Source organism: Primulina tabacum, chromosome 8, assembly GCF_025594145.1.
Source record: "Primulina tabacum isolate GXHZ01 chromosome 8, ASM2559414v2, whole genome shotgun sequence".
NCBI lineage: Eukaryota > Viridiplantae > Streptophyta > Magnoliopsida > Lamiales > Gesneriaceae > Primulina > Primulina tabacum.
Genome location: NC_134557.1, coordinates 13,261,990 through 13,283,574, shown reverse-complemented (window position 1 = coordinate 13,283,574; position 21,585 = coordinate 13,261,990). Strand labels below are relative to the sequence as shown.

The 21,585-nt window shown below is 36.9% G+C and overlaps 1 protein-coding gene across 1 annotated transcript; it reads right to left on the bottom strand.

The window, feature by feature from the left end:
- Positions 1–2,201: 2,201 nt before the first annotated feature.
- Positions 2,202–3,137, bottom strand: LOC142554587 (uncharacterized). The gene has a single exon (XM_075665250.1). The coding sequence runs from the start codon at positions 3,135–3,137 to the stop codon at positions 2,202–2,204; it is 936 nt and encodes a 311-aa protein (XP_075521365.1).
- Between the last annotated feature and the right edge of the window lie 18,448 nt (positions 3,138–21,585).

The following is a 21,585-nucleotide window of genomic DNA, read 5'->3' as shown; positions in this document are numbered from 1 at the left end:
TGAATTAAAGAGGAACCTAAAAGCTAGGTGAAATGTTGCTATACATGGCATTAATATACAATTGAAGACGAATTAAATATACTTAAATTGTGACGCTAAATTTTGTTTACAGATTTGTTCTGTATTCAGTCCAAAAATCAATATATCAATTCTTCAACCTCCCGCTGTTGTGACATAAACAATCCATCAACAAATGCCTTCGAATTAAATAAAATCAATTTTATCATCATGCATAAAACATATTATACGAGCATATATATACGTGTGTGTGTATATATATATATATATATATATATATATGTAGTCATGGCCAAAGCATCTTTATCCGCAACCCGTATCGGAAAAATATGAGAGAGGCAACTCCGAGTGACGCATTTTAAAATCATATCCATAGACCAAATTGACAATATCATTATATATATATATATATACATATATATATATATATATGTGGGTCGCATATGTATCTATGTGAATTTAATATATATGATGAATGACAGTGGTGTAATTGATTAATTCATTCACCTAACCCACTTGAACGGTAGTAGTAAAAAAATTTAAGCAATTGCAAATTTCACTTCGTATCATGCATTTAAGTGGGTGACATATCTGTCCTATTATATTTAATTAATATATTTATGAGAAACATAAATGAATTGAAAATAGACCTGACCACATGCCGATCTTAGTCGGACCCGGTGGGTTAGGATCGGGACGTTTACAGTCCAAGTTATGGATATAGAGGTTCGGGTCAGGGTGGTCCTTTAACCACGGTCGGCCCGATTTATTTTTTTAAAAAAAATTATTTGTTATTTAATAAACAATAATTTTTTTTAAAAAAATAGCATTATCATCATAAAAAATATCTCTCCAAAGATCTCAAATAATCAAATACCATAATTATGACTCATAAAATATGGTACTATCAGCATAAATCTCAACCTCCAATCATTATAATTTTCGTTGCTTTTTGCAGTCAAGACGTACTCACGCTTTACTCTATGACTTCTTCTGTTTTATTCTTTTTCATGGCTCAATAGTTCACATTTTTTAAAATAATAATAAAAATAATGTCAACCTGACCGGCTCGACCCATTCAAGCCATCGGGTCAGACGGGAGGGTCGACGGGTTTCACCCGTAATCAGCCAATTAAAATAAGCTATTCCGATAGTAAGTCAAATAAGCATTTTAAAATATATATATATACAACTCGAAAGTTGTAATAATATTATAATTTAATACGTTTATCATTGATATAAAATATTTTAAAGAAAGATTATGAAATGACATTATTATGGGGTCGGTTCATATTTGACGAAAAAAGGTCATTGTGACTTTTTATAATTAATAAAAAAATTTGTCCATCATTTCACTCATCTTCCCCACCTGCAAACCGTACGTGGTATGACCTTTTTCAAGCAAATTGCAAAATTTTTTTCGTTTCATACATTTTATTGGGTAACATAACTGTCACAAGTTTATGATAAAAACTTACTTGAGACGGTTTTATGTGTCGTTTTTTTTAGACGAATTTTTTATTTGGGTTATCCATTAAAAAATATAACTTTTTATGCTAAAAATATTATTTTTTATTGTGAATATCGGTAGGGTTGATACGTTTAACGGATAAAGATTACATGTCTCACGAATAAAGATTTGTGAGACCGTCTCATCATAGACCTACTCCAAATTTATTTATTACGTTTAATTAATATATTTATGAATAGTGTAAATGAACTGAAAATATGATATGAGAATACTAAGTGAATTAAGAATTTGAAAAGACATTCAACCAAAAAGTCATAATATAATTGCAATTTAATTATTCTTAATTGTGCTCAAGAACTTGAGAACAAGACATCCATCCTAACAAAAAGATTAAGATCTCAGCTATCTAAAATATATAAATATTTTGAAATTAATTAGTAAATAAGAAACTTCAATTATTTTATAATTATTAGGCAATCATCGACAACAAACAATTGAAGTAGAAATTCACAACACTCTGCTTGAAATTGAAATATATTTTGAAATTATATATATATAATATATATAAACACACGAGATAATTATAGATTCCTGTGAGAATAATTTCAAAAATACTTTATGAAATTTATTTATCAAGCTGTATAATTCGTCCCATAGAATGTCCTAATACATACAAACATATAATTATATATACATGTATGTATATGTTTAATCAAACCGGTTCAACATCAAGCTTCTGAGGATGATGCAGGTCCGGACGGCTTTCCCCTTCCAAGACATTTCTACCTCCGAAAATGATTACCGCAGTAAAAATACAGCCTTTGACCACCACAACCACCCCAATCGCCACCGTCGAACAGTACAGCCACCACCACACGAAACCCACCACCCCGATTCCCAATATCTCCGGCAACATAACAACCGCCTCCACCTCCTCTCGCAGACGCCACCACCACAGTCCACCTGAGCTCAGCCCCATCAACACATTATCCGCCCAACCTTCAGCTTTCGAGAAACCAAAGAACGTGTCATCCACCACGGGCTTCACCACCATCCTGCTCCAAAACAGCATTGTCTCATGCAACCCAAGAAAGAAAATCACTCTACATACGAAACTCCTCTGTTGACCGAGACCGCATCCATCGATGCCGGTTTCTATGCTCCCTTCAACCCCAAGGCCCACGTAAATATGGAAAACGCAGAGAAGAATCCATGCAACGTATAAATGGGGTCGGACAAAGGGCTCCGATGAGGATTGACTAAATAGAAAAATCAATTTACCGGTTAAGCTATGAGCTAGACATGATAGAGTAATGACAAAAACCATTAGCTGGAGAATGACGGGCTGCGTGCTGAAAAAGAAGAAAATAGAGCATAAATTAAATGAATCGTGGGAGGCGGAGATTAATCCGAGGTAGCGGGCGACGAAAAGGCGGGCAAGAAGGAGAAATGAGAGAGGGAGGATAAGGCTGAGGACGGCAACGGTGAGGATTCGGAACGCCTCCATCAGCGGCGGAAACCGTTTTTTCATGCCACTGATTTCTGATGAAGTATTCATTCCATCAAGATGGTAATTAAGAGTAATGGCGTGATAATACACTAACGCAACCCTAATGACGAATATAAATGGCGAAGAATTGTTCTTCATTTCCAGAGTTGACAATGCAGGTTGCGCATGTACTGTGTGGGGTTTAGCAAGTCAATTCATTTATCTTAATTACGTGTTTATGTCAGGCAAAAACTTCTCTAATCTCATAGGTCGTACTTAACGCGTGATATTCCAAATTTCCAACATTTGGTGATTAAACTATGTATTAAAAAAGAGTAGGTTTTTTGTGAGACTGGTTTCACGAATCTTTATCTTTGAGACGGGTCAACCTTACCGATATTCACAGTAAATAGTAATACTCTCAGCATAAAAAGTAATAATTTTTCATGGATGATCCAAATAAAAGATCTGTATCATAAAATACGACCTGTGAGACCGTCTCACACAAGTTTTTGTCATTAAAAAATGCGTTTAAAAAATCCCAGAGGTTTGAACTTTTAACTATGTTTCTTTTTCTATTTAGATACCAAATAAAATATTCTGGTTTTTTCGTGTACACAAATATTAACTATACATTTTCGAAAATTTGAATTTAATAAAGATTATTTTGCATTATTATATAACTTCTAAATATTTCAATTGCACTTAAGATCAGAATGGCTGGCATGTTGCATGATAGTGTTTTAAACCATGTGGGATAAGAAATAATTATTGCATTTTGTAATGTAACAGTCGTGCTTCATCATTTAGAATGTGGTTTTAAGTACATAATATGAAAGTTTATGCATATAAAATTATGATTCTGGAATGATTTGAACCTATTTGATACTCATATTTAATAACAGTTTAGATTCTGGAATGATTATGGAATGATTTGTAATGTAACAGTCGTGCTAGCGCGAGGGAAGAATTACGATGGGTGACCTCTCTAAGAAGTTCTCGTGTCGCGACCGTTTGCATAAATTATGACTAAAATATACGAAATAGTTGTTTTTAATAAACTTGGTTTCCAATTATATGATTGGATAATACACGTAAAGGAACTAAAAGCTAGTCCTACATCCCGCTAGTTGTGAGGCCCAATACCTAAAAGGCCCAACACATTTCATTTAATTATAAATATCCAAATCCATTTGATAGAAGAAAGAATCAGATCGCTCAAATCCAGAAGCTCTTCGCCAGCCTTGCCCGTCGTTCTCTTCTTTCTGCAGAAACCGTGCATCACCGCCAGCGGCCGGAGAATGTTGGCGCAGTAGGTTAGCAATCTTCTTCCTTCAGTATATTAGCTTCTTTCTTGCCTTGAATCGGAAGGTTGCAAGCATGATCGGTTCTGTTTTTCCAGCAACAGTTCGTGTAAGCTTTGATTCGGTTTTAGGTAAGGTTTTGGCTTCGATTATTGGTTGTTCTCGGTGGATTACTTTGTGTTGAAATTTTACAAGTTCGCAATCTTGATTTTGGTGATAACAAAACCTGTTAATTATGTTACTAATGATCTACCTTAGTGTGTAGCATCTAGGATCACTTACAAGATGTTTACATCGCAAAACTAAAGACCCAACTGATCGCACAAAATGAATCAGTCTAACTGATTACGTCAATTGAGCAGTTCAGCTGATTGTCAAGTTGATAGGTAATTCAGCAGGAAAACCTCAGAAGCCTGGCCAGCCGAAGGAGTGTTCAACTGATGAAGAAACCCAACTGATCAGTCCAACTGAACTAGTGTGAAATCAGTTCAACTGACGAGTCAACTGATTTCACCAGCCCAACTGAAAGATCAGCTCAACTGACCAGCTAGCTCGAAGCATCAGTTAGAATATTTCAGTTATAGGATGAAGACAAACTCTCTCAAGTGGAATCCAGCTGTACGTGAAGGTACAAAGCCATTATCCAGTCAAAGGACAATAATGGACGTTGCATCAGTGCATTAAAGACAAAACGTTTCAGAAGGGCAGACACAAAAAGTCCAAGAAACAAATTCAAGATGCAACGTATACAACCAATGAATCTCACTGTACGATCAGTTTTCCCGCCTATTTAAAGAGAAGATTAGTGAAGATTCCATAGACACACACAACACAAGAGAGAAAATATAAGGCACGCTTCAAATTAATATCAGCTTAAAGAGAGAAGCATTCAGCCCAGTCGAGGGAACTCTTCACAGATATATCAGCTTAGAGTAGAAGCATATTTCTCTCAGTGTGTGAGAACATCCTCGTTCCGTTCTCACACACACAAACACTCTCTAATCAATCCAAAAACAGTCTTGCACAAAGATGTTAAACTTGTGTATGTAGTCTTTGACACATAGACGTTAAAGAAGTGCTGCCTAGAAGGTGCTGCCTTCAGTCATAGCTAGGAGTTCAGTTTAGGCAGTAGTATAAGTCCTAGCTGAGTGGGTTTATACAAGTAGTTGTATAGATCAAAATCTTCTAGTGGATCCTATCCATGGAGATAGAAGGGGTGACGTAGGAGCAGTTGAAGTCTCCGAACATCCATAAACATATCTTGTGTAGTTAACTGATTAACTATTGTTTTCATACTATTTTGATCAGTTTGAGTATTCGTCAGTTCAGTTGTCACCGTAACTGAACTGAAGAAGGCAAAAACTAATCTGTCTTATTTCAGTTAGTCAGTTTACAAAAGTTAAAATGTTTTCTAAATATATCAGTACTCTTCACGAAGGATTACTTCGAGTTTCTTCCGCTTGATTCTAAAATCAAACTCGATTTAATTCATCGGTGTTAATATTCTTAGAACACGAGCTATTGCGGCTCATTGGAGAATATTTTGTTTGAAGCGTCCCAAAGATGCTGAGCAAATGATCCTTCACTTTATAAAAGTGAAGTATTAAGCTTTTCCCCTAATTTTCAGAAAGGTTTTCGGTGCGCGAACAGTGTTTCCGGTGACATTTCCGGCGAGCTACTTCTCCGAGATCATTGTTGTGCATTTTAGTCTTGATTCTTGAGGTATTAAACTTGAAATTTCAGATTCTAAACAGGCTTTGTAGGCTGTCCGGAATTCGAATTTTAACCGCTTCGAATTAAATTATTTTAGTCAGTTGGAGTGCATTATATTAAAGTATATAGTGAATTTATATTGTAGGTTTTATTTTTGGGCGAGTTCAGCTGATAGCCCTTAAGATTTTCTGTGGTATTGTAAGTTGAAGTTGAGGTAATCTCAAACCTATATCTTTATGACTCTTATATTGGCGTGTAAGAATATTCGGTGAATGTTGTTTGCTATTATGTGCCTTGAATGTTTAATATGATGAATTCATGCATTAATTGTATTGGCATAACATATTGAGTCTTGACACCTTTGACGGCTATTTATGTTGATTCTGTTGAGATATATTGAGTCATCAGAGGGACGAGTGGGTTAGGATTGGCCACATTCCCAAATGACAGCTAGGGACGAGCGACTTAGCTACTCGCATTCCCGATGCTACATGCATGGACGAGCGGCGATTTGATGCTGCATTCCTGGCACGGGTGGCCACTGTTACTGTTGATGATTCTATTCGTTTGGACTCCATTTGGTATCCGTTATTCCATTGTTACATTCATGCATCGCATATCATTGCATTTACTTGGTATTGCTACATGTCCCTTATATACGTCGTGATTTTACTGGTTTGTCGTACTGGGGTCCGACCCCTATTTTCTTTTGATGTTGTGGTTGTTTTTGATGCCATAACAAGTCATTCCAGGGGTTTTGACGCGTCTGGTGGAGCGTCAACGAGTGGTACCCAGTAGTCAGTCGGTTTGTGCCAGAGTTCCCAGATATTTATTGTTGGGGATCGAGGAAGAGTTTAAAGGGGGGTGAATGAACTCTTCTCTAATTTCTTCTTTTCTTTCTCGGATAAAGAAGGTGCTAGAATCCTGTTAGAGATAGTAGCTGATCTTGTAGTGAATACTTCCAACAGATTACAATATTAAGTGCGGAAACAATCCGATGGAGTGAATGAAAATAGTAATATCAGTAGACAGCAATTGTTTATGGAAGTTCGAAGATAAAGTCTTCTACGTCTCCCATTCTTCTGTTTCCAGAAGGTATCACTAAAAGATTTTGGATTTTACAGTACAACTCTTGTACACACCCACTTCAGCATGGCTTACCCTTTGCCTACTGAAACTCTTAGTTACTCAACACAGTGAAAATACGATACAACAAAGTTCTGAAAAGACTCTTTTCAGATTACAAACTCTTCTTGATAAAATATAAGTACTGTGAATGATTATGAAGAGTGTAAGAAACAGTAGCACAAAATGATATCAATAGATCATATATCTGCTATGAAGTGTGTGCTACTTTTCTTTATGTTGAACTTGAAGATATCAAAGATTCGTGATTTTCTTATTTTGTGAAATACAATTCTTGAGAAAGATTCAGCGTTTTCTTCTATATGGGTTTGTTCCATATATATAGGTGACTGAGTTCAACGTCTATAATCAGAAAATGTCTTCTGACTTCTGATAGAATCAGCTTTATCACCGAAATAGGTTCCTGCAAAAAAACTATAAAACAATCAGTCCTGTTTTATACTAAAATCGGTAAAGCGAATTAAATGGCTTCGTACAGTAATTAATGCTACAATTAATACTAGTACTAGGTGACCCTTAACGGTAACAATTAAGATTAGTTCCGTTAGACAACATCTTCTTCTGTTTCTGATATTCTATCCGTTCTACTGCTTCTGTTTTTGACACAATGCTTTTCATATTGTCTACTGTTTTTAACGAATGCTGCTGGTTTTTATTTTTATCGCCACAATTAATTTAGGTATATCAATTTCCTCCTTTGTGGTGATGCCAAAACCTGAACAATATAAAAGCATAAAAGCATTATAAAACAGATAACAATCATAATATAATATTAGTGAATTTAAAGAACAGAGATTGTCAATCATCAGTTCCAATATCCCGATCTCTTCTGGCTGATGATCCCGTATGGTCTCCTGTTCTTCTTTGTTCTGCTTCCGTTTGATTTCTTCCTCTTCTTTGTTCTACTTCCCTCTTTTTGGCATCAACGGCAATAACACGAGCAATGAAATCATCCATTCGTCCAGAAAAATTTTGAATGCCATTAGCCAAAATCTCCAGATATGGAGCCTGAGTAGGAACTCAATCATTAAGAATGGCGAGAGATTGAGATTGAGAATCAATCTTGGCATCCATTAATTCCATGGTGGTGGAGACTGAGCGAATAAGGTCATCATGCTGGGTGAGTCGGTCAAGTATGTCAGATTGAGCGAGCGTGAGTTGACTAGAACTTCTGGATATAGCTTGTCGAAAAACAATGGTTTCAGCATACATTTTATGCATAGATTCCGCCGTATTATATATTTCCTTGGACATACGATCTCGAAAGAACTGAGCACCACTGATTTCTACGGCATTTTCACGAGATAATTGCTTGACTATATCAGAAAGATTCTGGAGTTCCTTTTGTAGAAGATCAATCTGAAATTCTAAATTAAATGGTTCCGATTCTGGTGATGGAGTTCGTGCAAGCATGCGTTGCCTTATCTCGGCAAGTCCGGTGTCAGTGCCAGTTGGTACAGGATTGAAGACAACCAATGCAGTAGAGTCTTGAAATTTTGTAGGAGGAATAGCATCCGTTGGATCAGTAGAGTGGCCAGGTTCAATAGAGCTTGCGTCTGGAACAGTGGTAACAAGTGGTTCTGCAGTAGTGTTCTGAGGAACAATCTCTTCAACATGAACAATAGATGCATGAACCATATTCTCTTTAGATGGAACAACTTCAGTAGTTCCAAATGGTTGTTCCACAGACACATGTTCAGATTGCTCTTTCAAAAGAGCTTTCATTTGTGCATGATGTTCAGCAGAAAAGTTCTCTAGATTTGGCAATAAAGAGGAAGGAGCAGCATTTGAGTCTGGTATGTGTTGGTCTGCTGTTGGAGAAGATGATAGATCTAAAGCAGTATCTAGATCGATTTGTGGAACAGTAGAGAGTGTAGGAACGATTGATTCAATGACTTCTTCCACCGAAGCTAGTTCACGCACAGATAGGAAAGATGAGGATTGAAGAGGCTTCTTTGGTGATGCAGGAGTACTGAGAGCAGAAGCTTTTGGTGAAGCTGTAGTCCGTTCCTCAACTGTCTGAATCTGATTAAAGTCTGGAACAAAGCCTACATGATATTGAATGGGCTCTCCAAAGGCTTGTTCTTGAGCAAGAAGTTGCTCGCTCATCTGTCTCAGTCTTCCAGTCAGAACATGAATAACATGTTTATCTTGAGCAAGCAGTAGGAATTGTAGGATCAAAATTTGATTCGAGAGTTTTCAGAACAGATTCTAACTTCTGACATTTTAGCTGTTAAAAAATGTAGCCTCGTCTACGCATGGCTTCAATCACATTTTCAGTTTTGGCAAACTTAAAAACTTTTCTTTCAGTGTTCATTATATTCGCATAAGAGCCTTTCTTCTTGAAGTATGAGAAAGAATGAAAAACTTGAACTTTGTGTCATTCATCAAATAATTTTATGTCTTCACTAGTAGAACTCTCTATTTCTGCTAAGTGAAGATCAACACCAATTGACACAAATGTCTGGGGTCCAAGAGATTGTGGTTCTTCAGTCAGTTTTTCTTTCCCTTTAGCAGATGAAGAGACAGGCAATACGGGTCGAAAAGCAGAAGAACCCGTAGTTGATTCTCGAATAACAATTCCAGACACAGGTCTGAGAGTTGAAGCAATAGATGTTGTTGGAACAGAGATAGCAGTTGGTAGGGAAATAGGAGCAGTGGGTCGTGCAGAAGAAACAACTTCTGGGAACACTTGCCTTAACGGAACACTATCTAATTCAGAGATTGCTGCTGTCTTCTTGATCCGAAGAACAGTTCGAGTTTTCTTTTTGTTGGGAGTAGGGGGCAGAGATGGTTGAATGGGAGCAGCAGACTCCTCGGACACTGTTTTGTCAGAATCAGTAGAGATAACCACTCTCTTTCTTTTAATCTTCTTTTGAAATCCTTGATCCTTAGAAGTTGTGTCTCCAATCTCCCTTTTTAAAGCAACAAATTCAGCCACAGTTGGCTTGGGCCTTAAAGCAAGTACATTGTCAGCGTCAATCATTGTCACAGAAACAGCATCATGTTCAAGGCAAAACCAGCATCTTTTAGCATTATGCTGATCTGAACAGCAAATCCAGAGCTTTTATTTGAAACCATGTCTTTCATCATTCGAAACAAGAAATGACTCCAATGCATTTTAATTTCTGAAGTGATGGCAACCATCACTTGGACTTTCTCCTTTGTCAGTTTATCAAACGTGCCAGCTTTTGTGGGAACCCGAACGCTAATCCAATTCTTAATCATCGTTAGGATCAATTTACTAATTCAAGTAATTTGGGTCATAAAATTTTTTTTTAAATGCGGAATGTAATGGAATGAAACTAATATACATATTCGTATAAAATAAAGTACAAGTCCTGTACGATTTACATTCAATAAAAACTAAGGTTCAACAACTAGATATCAAGTGTTTAAATCCTATCTACAACAAAGTCCGTAGTCTCCACTCTATCACGATCTCTCCTAATCTCCTCGACCCTGATCCTGTCCCACCTGTTGCCATGCACACATACAAACAAGACAACAGCCGGATAACTCCAGTGAGAATTACATTCTCAGTATAAATCATGTACACATGAATTTCATATAAACAGATATAAAAGCATAAACAAATAATCATAAAATGTATCAAATCAGAAAAACATAAATTTTGAATGTAACATGTATCAGATCCGACACATAAATCAACACCGGCTCTGAATCACACTCCGTGACTCTTGGACTCTGACTCGACTCGTCCTAATCTAGGGATCCCGATCGGAATAAGAACATACACCCACCTATACTCCCGATCGGGGTGGTGGTATGTTCTTATTCACGGACTTTGGTTCTTTCCATATCGAACATCAGTAATATAAGAAACTCCAATTCTATCCACTTCGATATAACCAAACGTCCGGTGTCCTGACCTATCCGTCACAGACTTTGGCATTTTCACCAATATCCTATCCTGTGACAATGTGCAATGTGCCAGTGACGATTCCATCACTATCCGGCACTACTGTCACAAGATTACTCATTTACGACTAGGCGTATCCGCATATGACTCAATACATAAATCAATAGATCAAAGATATCAATATCATTCATTTGCAAATAACAATGCAATAAAATAAAGTATGTGATTTTGGGAGACTCAAGTTAAATCCAACTCGGGTTGTGCAATCCTACATCAACATTAATTTATACCTTTGTCTTCGCGGTCTGACGAAGTCGAAGTCTCGAAGTCAAATCTGTCCATATCAATCTGAAATACAATATCGCATAGGCACAATCTCAATATGCAACTCAATTCAAAATCTATTCTGATCAATACTCAAATCAACCATAATCTGATCAATATCGAATCAAGATACAATCTAATCCATATCGACGATATCACGATATAATCGAAGTCACTACTGAATCTGATCAATATCAATCCACTGATGTTTCGACGGTATAACAATACAGTCTCAATAACCCCAGCAATATCAACATCACAGATATAATACCACAGGGCATAATCGATATCAATACAACTCATAACCCCAACGATAATAGATTATAATCTCAATTCTGATATCAAATCGGTCTAATCATAATAAATCAACCCTGAAAATTCATAACAATTTCATACGGTATCTATTTTTCGATCTGGTTTCGATTATACAATGTCTGATATCGCAAGAACAACATATATGAATTCTATCTGACTCTGGCAATACCATAATTTCAAGACATATCGAAACGTAGTACAACTTACGTCCAGTTGTAGCTGTCGTTGCTAGGAACTCGGTACTGTGTTCGGATTCAAATTCTGATATACGGATCACACGAAATCACCAATCTATTATACGAGGACGCTTGAGGGATTTTCAGAGAATTTGGCTCGCTTCCTTGTTGGAATTCTCGAAGGAAGAAACAAGAATATCAATATTTATATATTTGCATGCAAATGATACGTGTCTTTCTCAAGATTCGTTCCAATCCTCTCACGCATATGCTGCCCTTTATCATCGCGCATATGCGCGAGACCTACGTCTCGGCGCATTCATCATTTTGACAGCTCGCGCATATGCGCGACTTCACCCTGTGCATGTGCGCCCAACTCTCTGCCTACCTCGCGGATGTGTGCGGCTCATGTCGCGCATGTGCGCGCAATGTTCTGTTCCAGCTCCTTGGCTACTGGACACCTCGCGCATATGCGCGCCCTCACACCGCGCATATGCGCGGGGTCTTCTGCCAAATCTGCGCATCAGATCGCGCATGTGCGCGGATGGCGTCTCCCTCGCACATATTTCGTGTTTTTTTCTCGTCTTTCTCGGTCTGATCCTTTTCCGTCTATAATCACATCAATTAATCACTAAATTATTTCAGATTAACAGGATAAATTTCTCGGGCCTTACATTTCTCCCCCCCTAAGGTTCGATTTCGTCCTCGAAATCACAGGCAATCAAATCAGATAAAGAAAGAAATGTATAATAGAGGTTAATCAGGAAACTCATTGCAATGAAACAATTCTGAAATTTTATTCTTATATCAGATTCTGTCTTTCAGATAGTCTCTTCGATACCCTGACGACTTTACTATATGTTCAACAGCAGAATAATCTTTATTCTGAATTATTTTCCTTTAATGGATTTCTAACTCCAATCTGGAGTAATAATTCAAGAAGTATAATCTCATAACACCACTCGAAATAACTGATGATAGAATCAATCTCACAATACTGGCTATACAACATCTGTATATACCAATTAACAGCTCCTAACATATCAATACTATCATCTCATATCAGTCTGATAATTTCAATCAGGGTTATATTCAGTCTTCAACCTTAAATATTAACAGTCATCATCCGACGTTGATATATTCAGTTTATTTATTCTGAGCTGTCTTTATTCTCTTTTGAATCAGTTTCAATTTCTTGTTCGTATCTCTGATCCTATCAAATCCAATCTCAGGTATCATCGAGATATAATCCCCATACGAAGAAAATCTGCAGCTTTCCTTGTACAATACCTTGAATGATGCGATCTCCATACTCATCTGATAACTATCGTTATACGATAATTTACAAGTGACAATAAATCATGTCAACTATTTCATTTCAAAAATTGGTAATATCACTCCATCTTACATATTATTTAACTAATATTAATCCAAGCATTCTCAGGTTTTACTCGGCTGTCACCATCTGCATCGACAATTCTAGGTGGTGACAAACCATTTAGAACATGTTTCCAATCTCTTGCCTTGATGGATTTTATGTACATCCTCATATTGACTTTCCAAAACACATAATTCGATCCATCCAAGACCGGTCGTGTAAAGGCAGTACTTGAAGCCAATGAGTCCATCAAGCTATTAGTATACTTCCTATAAAAACAACAGAAGACCTGAATCAATCACTTAGTATATCAAGCGTTGGCTATGATACCACTTGAAAGGGCTGTTGATTATAAATGGACAGGAAAGAAATTATAGTGTCTGTATCAGATGTTAATATTGTGATCTGGTGTTGACACCAATACTCAACATGCAGCGGAAATTGATTATTTAACACACACGTAAACTTTTAATAAATAAACTCCAGATTTAAATTGTGCACAAGTACAAATACTTGTGAAATGCCTCACGGCAAAATTCACTAGAAAATTATGTAAATCGTTTACACCAAAACAGTACTTAATAAGGATAACAAAACAAAATTCCTTGACACTCCAAGGAACTAAAAAGCATCAAAAACTCACAGTAAATACTATATGCATAAAACAACGAGGCATGTTGCTGAAAAACCAAATGAAACCACTCTTCACCCAACACTTCACGCAGTGTTGTTCTTGAGTGTCGTCAACACCAATCAGTAACATGATAAGTATGTGAATCAATCACTCGAAGTCTTCACGTGAAAATCTTCAACTCTGAAATATGAGTGTGTTTCAGTAAAAACTTCAGCATCTGTGCACTATCTCTCGTACACAATTATTCACTAGTCTACATTTCGTATATATGCAACAATATCTTGCCCGTATTATCTTTCCATAAAATCAATCCTACAAACATGGAAACAAGAGTTTAATATGCATAAAATTCTTTTAAATAAGGATAAAATATCTTAGAGATTAATATCATATTAAAATCAAATCTTATAATATCTAGAGATAAATCAACCAAGGTCTTGTCATTTAGCAATACACCAAGCTAGATCTTTTGATCTAGAAAGGCAAAATCTTATATTGATAATATCAATTTAGCAAAAATACTAAAGGAATAAAATATTTCTTTCAAAGCTTATCGAGCCGAGATCGATATCAAAATAGAGCTCGAAACGGCTCGTAAACTCGCGAATCTGTTTGTGAGCTCGAGCTCGACTGTTTAGTTGGGCTATTTTATTGGGCCATGAATGTAGCATTCGAAGACAATATGCATTGTTTATTTGTTTTGTCCCACATTGAAATTATACTGAAAGAGAAGACATCAAAATGTTATAAAATGAGAAGCTTACTCTTTAATTATTTTTATAATAGTTAGCATTTTAGCTAAGAATGCTCAAAGAACTCGAAAACAAGTTTGTTTAAAGATCTCGAAAATGAGCCTTCTTAATGAGCTGATCTCGAGCAAGACTCATTAAATATGATAAACGAGTTATTAACGAACCGAGGTTGAGCTATTCGCAAGTTTAGTAATTTTCAAACGAACTGAGCTCGAGCTTGAGCCGAGTTAGAGCTTATATATATATATATATATATATATATATATATATATATATCCTAAAGGAGTTCTGTTTGGAATCGATCATTTACATCCCTATACATTTCAACGCATCTTATAACCCAGTTAGCCAACCCGACTCGACCCATGTCAAACTCGAACCAGGGAATACCTGAGCCCATTTAAAAAACAGATGGGCCCATGTTTGATAAAATTAGGCAAAAGTAAAAGCGAAAATCCTACGTCGAGCCTGAACTGATATCAACTCAGGAAAATATTTCAAAAAATATCAGCTCAGGAAATATTTCAAAGAAGAGAATACTGAACAACTGAGCCCATGTCTTAGCTAAAATCAAATAATTATGAATCTCACAACGAATCTCATATTTTAAGGACTTTTCTTACTAGATTTTTTTTTTGAAGATCCATACCGCAACTCAGCTCAGCCTACCCAAAATATGTAACGAATAATTGGCTCATCAAACAGAACCCAAGGTGAAATTTTTGTTACATAAATTGACGCCTTTTGTGGGAATTTGAAGAAAACGAAATAAGATGGTTAGAGGAAGAGGAAGACGTACAGGCCACGGGGAAAACCAAGAGAACAAGAATCAGGAGAATTGAAATCGTCAGGGAGAAGGTGGAAAACAAAATCACGAAAACCAACAGCCTCTTACGATTTTTGATGTCAAAGAACTTACTCAGCTGATCACAACCACAATAGAGCCGGTGTTTGCTCAAAGGCATGATAATAACCCACCTCCACTGCCTCCGCCAAATAAGAATGTATATACTGAAGAGATGAGTAGGTTGCACAAAGAGGTAGAGCGTTTAGAGTAGGGAAGCTTCCACAACACTTTTGATTTCCCACTATAAGAGAATATACCGAAGAATGATATCCAGTGGAGCAACTCTCTTTTTTCAAGAACGCTTCTTTGCTACAGCATATGCCAACCCCGTCAAATGTTGGGTTTTCATCATCACTCTATCCGGAGAACACAACATCGGTTCAACTTGATTGAGCCAGGGAGTATTTGGGAATTAAGCAAAAATTATGCATAGATTTGCAAATAACAAGAAGCAGTCATTGAGCACGTTATTCATTTTTGGTATGAGACAACAAGAACGAGAAATTATATATTCCTATATTCACGGATTCAATACTAGGGTCGTGGAAGTCTCTTCTTCAACCCCGGATCTATTAATAAGAGCTTTTATTCAAGGCTTGAAACAGTGGATCTTTTTAAATCATTGATGAAGAATTTGTCTATTGGTTTTGAAGGTTTGTCACCAAAAGCAGAAAAGTATATTAATATGGAAGAAGTGTGGACAACTTCGATGGAGGAGACCAAGAGAGTTCATCAACTACAACAGGAGACACGATCAGAAAATTTGGTGACTCGAGTCAATCGATCCAATCTAATAGAATTTCTCGAACAGTTCGCCACGTATACCCCACTGAAAGTTAATAATTTCATGGCATTTTTAATTTGTGAACAAATGCACTTCATTCAGAGATCACAAGGAAGTGACATGGGACCTCAAGGACCTCCTTCTGACAGGTACTACAACTTTCATAAATATTGTGGCCATACCTCTAATGAACTCAAAAAATTGAACGTGTTATCCAAAAAAGTTTGGGGATTAAATCCATCTTGGCTCGAGCATAGGAAAATCAAAAACCTCATAAGTGAACTAGAAAAGAAGGAAATCAGAGCAATAGGATAAGAAGAATACCTGATCCAAGAAGGAAGGGAGCTCCAGGTATCAGCCCGAACAACTCCATGGTTGTCCCTGATATCAACCTCCACCCCATAGTGTTATAAATATGATTTTCGGAGGACCCATAGATGGACACTCCAACAGAGATAGGAAATAAAGAAGTACCTAGGAGGATGGAGAATGCAAAAATCAACGATAAAATTATCTGAACTGAGCCGAAAATATCATTTGGAATGAAAAACATATAGGAAGTATCCAAACTACACAACGATGCATTATTTATCTGAGCCATGAAAAACCCATTACAAAGTTGTGAGTATTCTTTTCATTCTGGGAGTTCAATCAACATGTTATTGAAAGAGGTTATGGATCAAATAAACTTGGGCGAGTATAAGATGGAACATGTTGTCATGACCTTATTTGGATTCATGAAGCATGTCCTTAATCTCCTAAGGATGATCAATTTTCCTCTCTCTTGGGAAAAGAGACACCAGGAAGACGCGAATCATTAGTTTTATCATTGTGGAAGCTCTTTATGCTTATTAGGACGACCTAGTGGCTACTTGCTTGGCAATATCCTTGGCCCTTCTTTAAAAGCTTAAATTTACTTTGGAGAAGTAGTTGGGAAAGTTATGCTGATAAAAAAATATGCTGAAAATGTTTTGTTGAAGAAGTACGAGTAGAAAAAAAGTAGCAAGAACTTAGCAAACAAAATATCCCACACAATGAGAGCAAAATCCCTTGAAATTAATCAAAGAAGCAGTCCAAGTCACTACATAAGAAGATTCAGAGAAAATTATCATATCATCCCCATCCGACAGGGTCAGATTCACCAAAACTCTGCTCAGACAATTAAGGAGTCGGATTCTCGAATTTCTAAGTTAAAATAAGGATGTTTTCATCTAGTCAGCTGCTGATGTCTCGTGGGTCTGAAAGGATGTCATGGAACACAAGATAAATTTTCGACCATAAAAAGAGGCATTTTGGACCAGAAAAAGATACAATAATACGTGAGCAAATAGAGGAATTTTTTAAAGCGGAACACATTAAAGAGGTACAACTCCTGACATAGTTTTATAATATATTTCTTGTACACAAATCATCAGAGAAGTGGAGGATGTGTGTGGAATTTTGGTCCTCAATTGAGTCTCTCCAAAAGATAGTGACTTGTTTCCTTGAATCGACTAGTTAGTCGATTCAACTGTGGGATTGAGCTCTTGTGCTTTCTAGATGTTACTTGGACTGATTTTTTGGATGTTACAAGTAGATATCAGATTCTTACCGTTGTAGCAATGACAAAAGATTTTGGACAGTGGCATTTGTGGTGTTTTTTTATCTCAAGTGTGAGTCTACTATTTATAGAAGAGGGAGAGGAATCTAAACGACTATCAGTTTAAGGCTATTAACAGCCTTTTAAATATGATATGATTGATAGGTTCCGAATTCAATTCAATGTTGAATCATTTGTGGCTCAAAGTCGATATATTCAAGGTTTAAAAAATTAAGCTTGATTCCTATAACTAAGGTCTAATAGATTTCAAAACAAAGTCATGAAATGCAAATAAAAATGGACGTAGGAGCCCTTATTACAGAAGAAAGAATTAGAGCTTAATCTAATTGGTGGTGTTTATGTCTCTTAATTCTTTGTTAGCTTCCTTTTCTTGGATTAGAATCAGTGTTGCATCATGTCCCTTTAAATGTTTCAGGACAATTAGCAATTCGATATCCCATTTTTTCACAATTGAAGCAAGCTCCATAGTTCTTTCGGTATTCTCCATTGTGTCAGAAGCTAGAATAAGGACAAAAACATAAGTTTGGACATGTCGAATTTGGACTGGATGAGGCTCCGTGAATGGTTTATTTAAATGATTGGGCCACTTGATTTTTCTTGAATTTCAATAGAATTTCAGAAACGTTTGAGATATATTGAACTGTTGGATTGATCTAAAATTTGGTCAGCACAATGGAAATAGAGGAAACTAAATTACAATATGTGGAGATTTGACTGGAAAATCATTTGAAGTAGTGTATGGGCGACGAACTGAAGCTATGGGCTTTCTAGCATAAATTTGTGCAGTTTGCTTGCGAAGGTTGGTGATGGAATTCTAACCGTTGAATTGGGTTGAATGTTTGACAATATATTTAGAACGTGGTTAATTAGGTATATTCTGAATGATCAAGAATGGATTTTAAGCTCTGTATCGACAACAAAATATTCTAGATAGTGGCCATTGTAGTATGCTTTCTTTTAAGTGTGAGTCTACTATTTATAGTAGAGGAACAGGAATCTGAATGACTATAAATTTAAGGCTATTAACAGTATTTTAAAGGCCATAATCATCAATGTATAGGTTGTTATAAGTCTGGATAGAATTGATGTCACATGTAAAAAATACTTGGTAAATTGAAATGAGTACTTGAAATAGTAAAGACTTCGGAATGCATACTTGAAATGAGAGGGTGTTAGGGTTGAAAATTGATTCGAAAAATAGAGTATTGTGTTAGAGTAGATGTCCTGCAAGCCTGTGGGGACCCGAACCTAATCCATCTTCTTAATCATAATTAGGATCATTTAATCAATCTGGGTCTAATTTTTTTTTTGAAAATACAAATGCGGAAACGTAAAGTAATCAATCTGATATACACGTCAACAGAAAGTACAAATCATGTACAACATATTTTTATTACAACTAGAATTCAGCCACTACATCAAGTCCTGAAAATCACTCTATTCTAAGTCCGGATCTCCACGCTAATCTTGAATCTCTCATTCTCTTTGTGACCCTGATCCTGTCCCACCTGTTGTCATGCACACATACAAACAAGACAACAGCCGGATAACTCCGGTGAGAAATACATCCCAGCATAAACAATGTAAACATGCAGTCAAATAAAAGCATATATAAAAGCATGAAACACATATCAAATCAGAAAGACATGTATCGATATAAAGCTGTAAATATAACTCTGGACTCGTCATCTCAGACTCGACTCATCTCTAATCTAGGGATCCCGATTCCTGGATATGGGCAACTATATCGAATTTCAGCGATAGGAATGAATCAACTCCTAAGCGACATCGATATAAACCAAACATCCAGTGTCTTGGCGAATCAGCCGAAGACTTGGCACATCAGCCAATGACTAGGCACATCAGCCCATAACTCGACACATGCTCTGCTACAATCAATAGACGACTAAGCATATCAATCTCAGGAATTGCAAATATCAATGCAATATAATTCAGTATGTGATTTTGGGAAACTCAAGTTAAATCTAACTCGCGTTGTGCAATCCCGAATCAACATTTATTTATACCTTTTTTTCGGTTAGTCTGACTCTATCGAAGTCTCGGACTCAATGCCTGTCAATACTCAATCTGGCAATAACAATATCGAGGGTATCGTATCAATATACAACTCGGATCAATACTGGATACAATCAAAACTGAATCAAATTCTGTTTCAACAGCATAACTGTACCATCTCAATATACCCAGCAATACAAATCAAAAGATATCACATCTCAATCAAATCAACTCAGAAAATCATAACAATTCTATATGGTATCCTTTCTTTGATCCGGTTTCGATTATACGATGTCTAATATCGCAAGAACATCATATATGAATCATATCTGATTCCTTCAACATCATAATTTCAAATCATAATAGAACTCAATAAAACTTACGTCCAGTTGAAGCTCTCGTCGATAGGAACACGGTACTGCAATCGGATTCAAAATCAGACGGACGGATTGTTTGTAAATCAAAATCTATCGTCAAGAACTTGATTCTTTCCCGGGAGCTCTCGTTTCTTTTTCTTTTTCCTGAATGAAGGAATGAAGACAATTCTATATATATATCATGCATGAAGAAGGGCAAGTAGCTTCCCCTTTTTCCAACACGTCTCGCGCATATGCGCGAGACCTACTGGTCTCGGCAATGATCTTCTCGGCAGCTCGCGCATATGCGCGCACCTCTTCCGCGCATATGCGCGAGGTACTTCACATCTCTCGGGTACCCTCGCGCACATGCGCGAATACACGTCGCGCATATGCGCGAGGTTCTCTGCCTGCCTTGCGTATATGTGCCCTGTCCGATCGCACATATGCGCAAGGTGTTCTGTCCTCGCACAGAATTCGGTCTTCTTCTCGTCTATTCCGGTCTGATCTGTTCATCTATAATCACATCAATTTATCAACAAATCATATCAGATTACAATAATCGAAATCTCAGGCATTACATTTCTCCCCCCCTAAGATCTGATTTCGTCCCCGAAATCACAGGCAATCAAATCAGATACAATAAGGAATGGAGAATAGAAGCTAAATAAGAATACTCACATCAGTGAAATAACTCTGGGAATCTCTGTCTCATATCTGACTCAATCTCCCAGGTAGCTTCCTCGATGCCATGACGACTCCAATGAACTTTCACAAGCGGAATAGTCTTCGTTCTGGGTTGCTTTTCCTTTCGATCGAGAATCTGAATCGGTTTCTCGAAGTAACTCAACATCTCATCCAGTTCGCCGTCGTCTGGCTGAATAATATGTGAAGCATCAGGAAGATATTTCCTCAATAACGATACATGGAAGACTTCATGTATCCCAGATAGAGAAGGCGGTAGGGCGAGTCGATAGGCACGATCTCCTATCTTCTCGAGAATCTCATACGGACCCAATACATCGTGGAAACAGTTTATCTTTCTTGCCAAATCTGGCAACTCCTCTGAAAGGTGAAATCTTCAAGAACACTCGGTCTCCTGCCTCAAATACCAACGGTCTACGACGAACATTGTCATATTTGGCCTGTCTGTCTTGAGCTGCCTTCATCCTCTTCTTAATCAGCTTCACTTTCTCAGTCATATCTCTGATCATATCAGGTCCAATCTCAGGAACCTCAGATATATCATCCCAATACAGAGGGGATCTGCATTTCTTTCCGTACAATGCCTCAAAAGGAGCCATCTCAATATTCGTCTGATAGCTATTGTTGTACGAGAACTCACAAAGTGGCAATGAATCCTGCCAATTAGTGCTAAA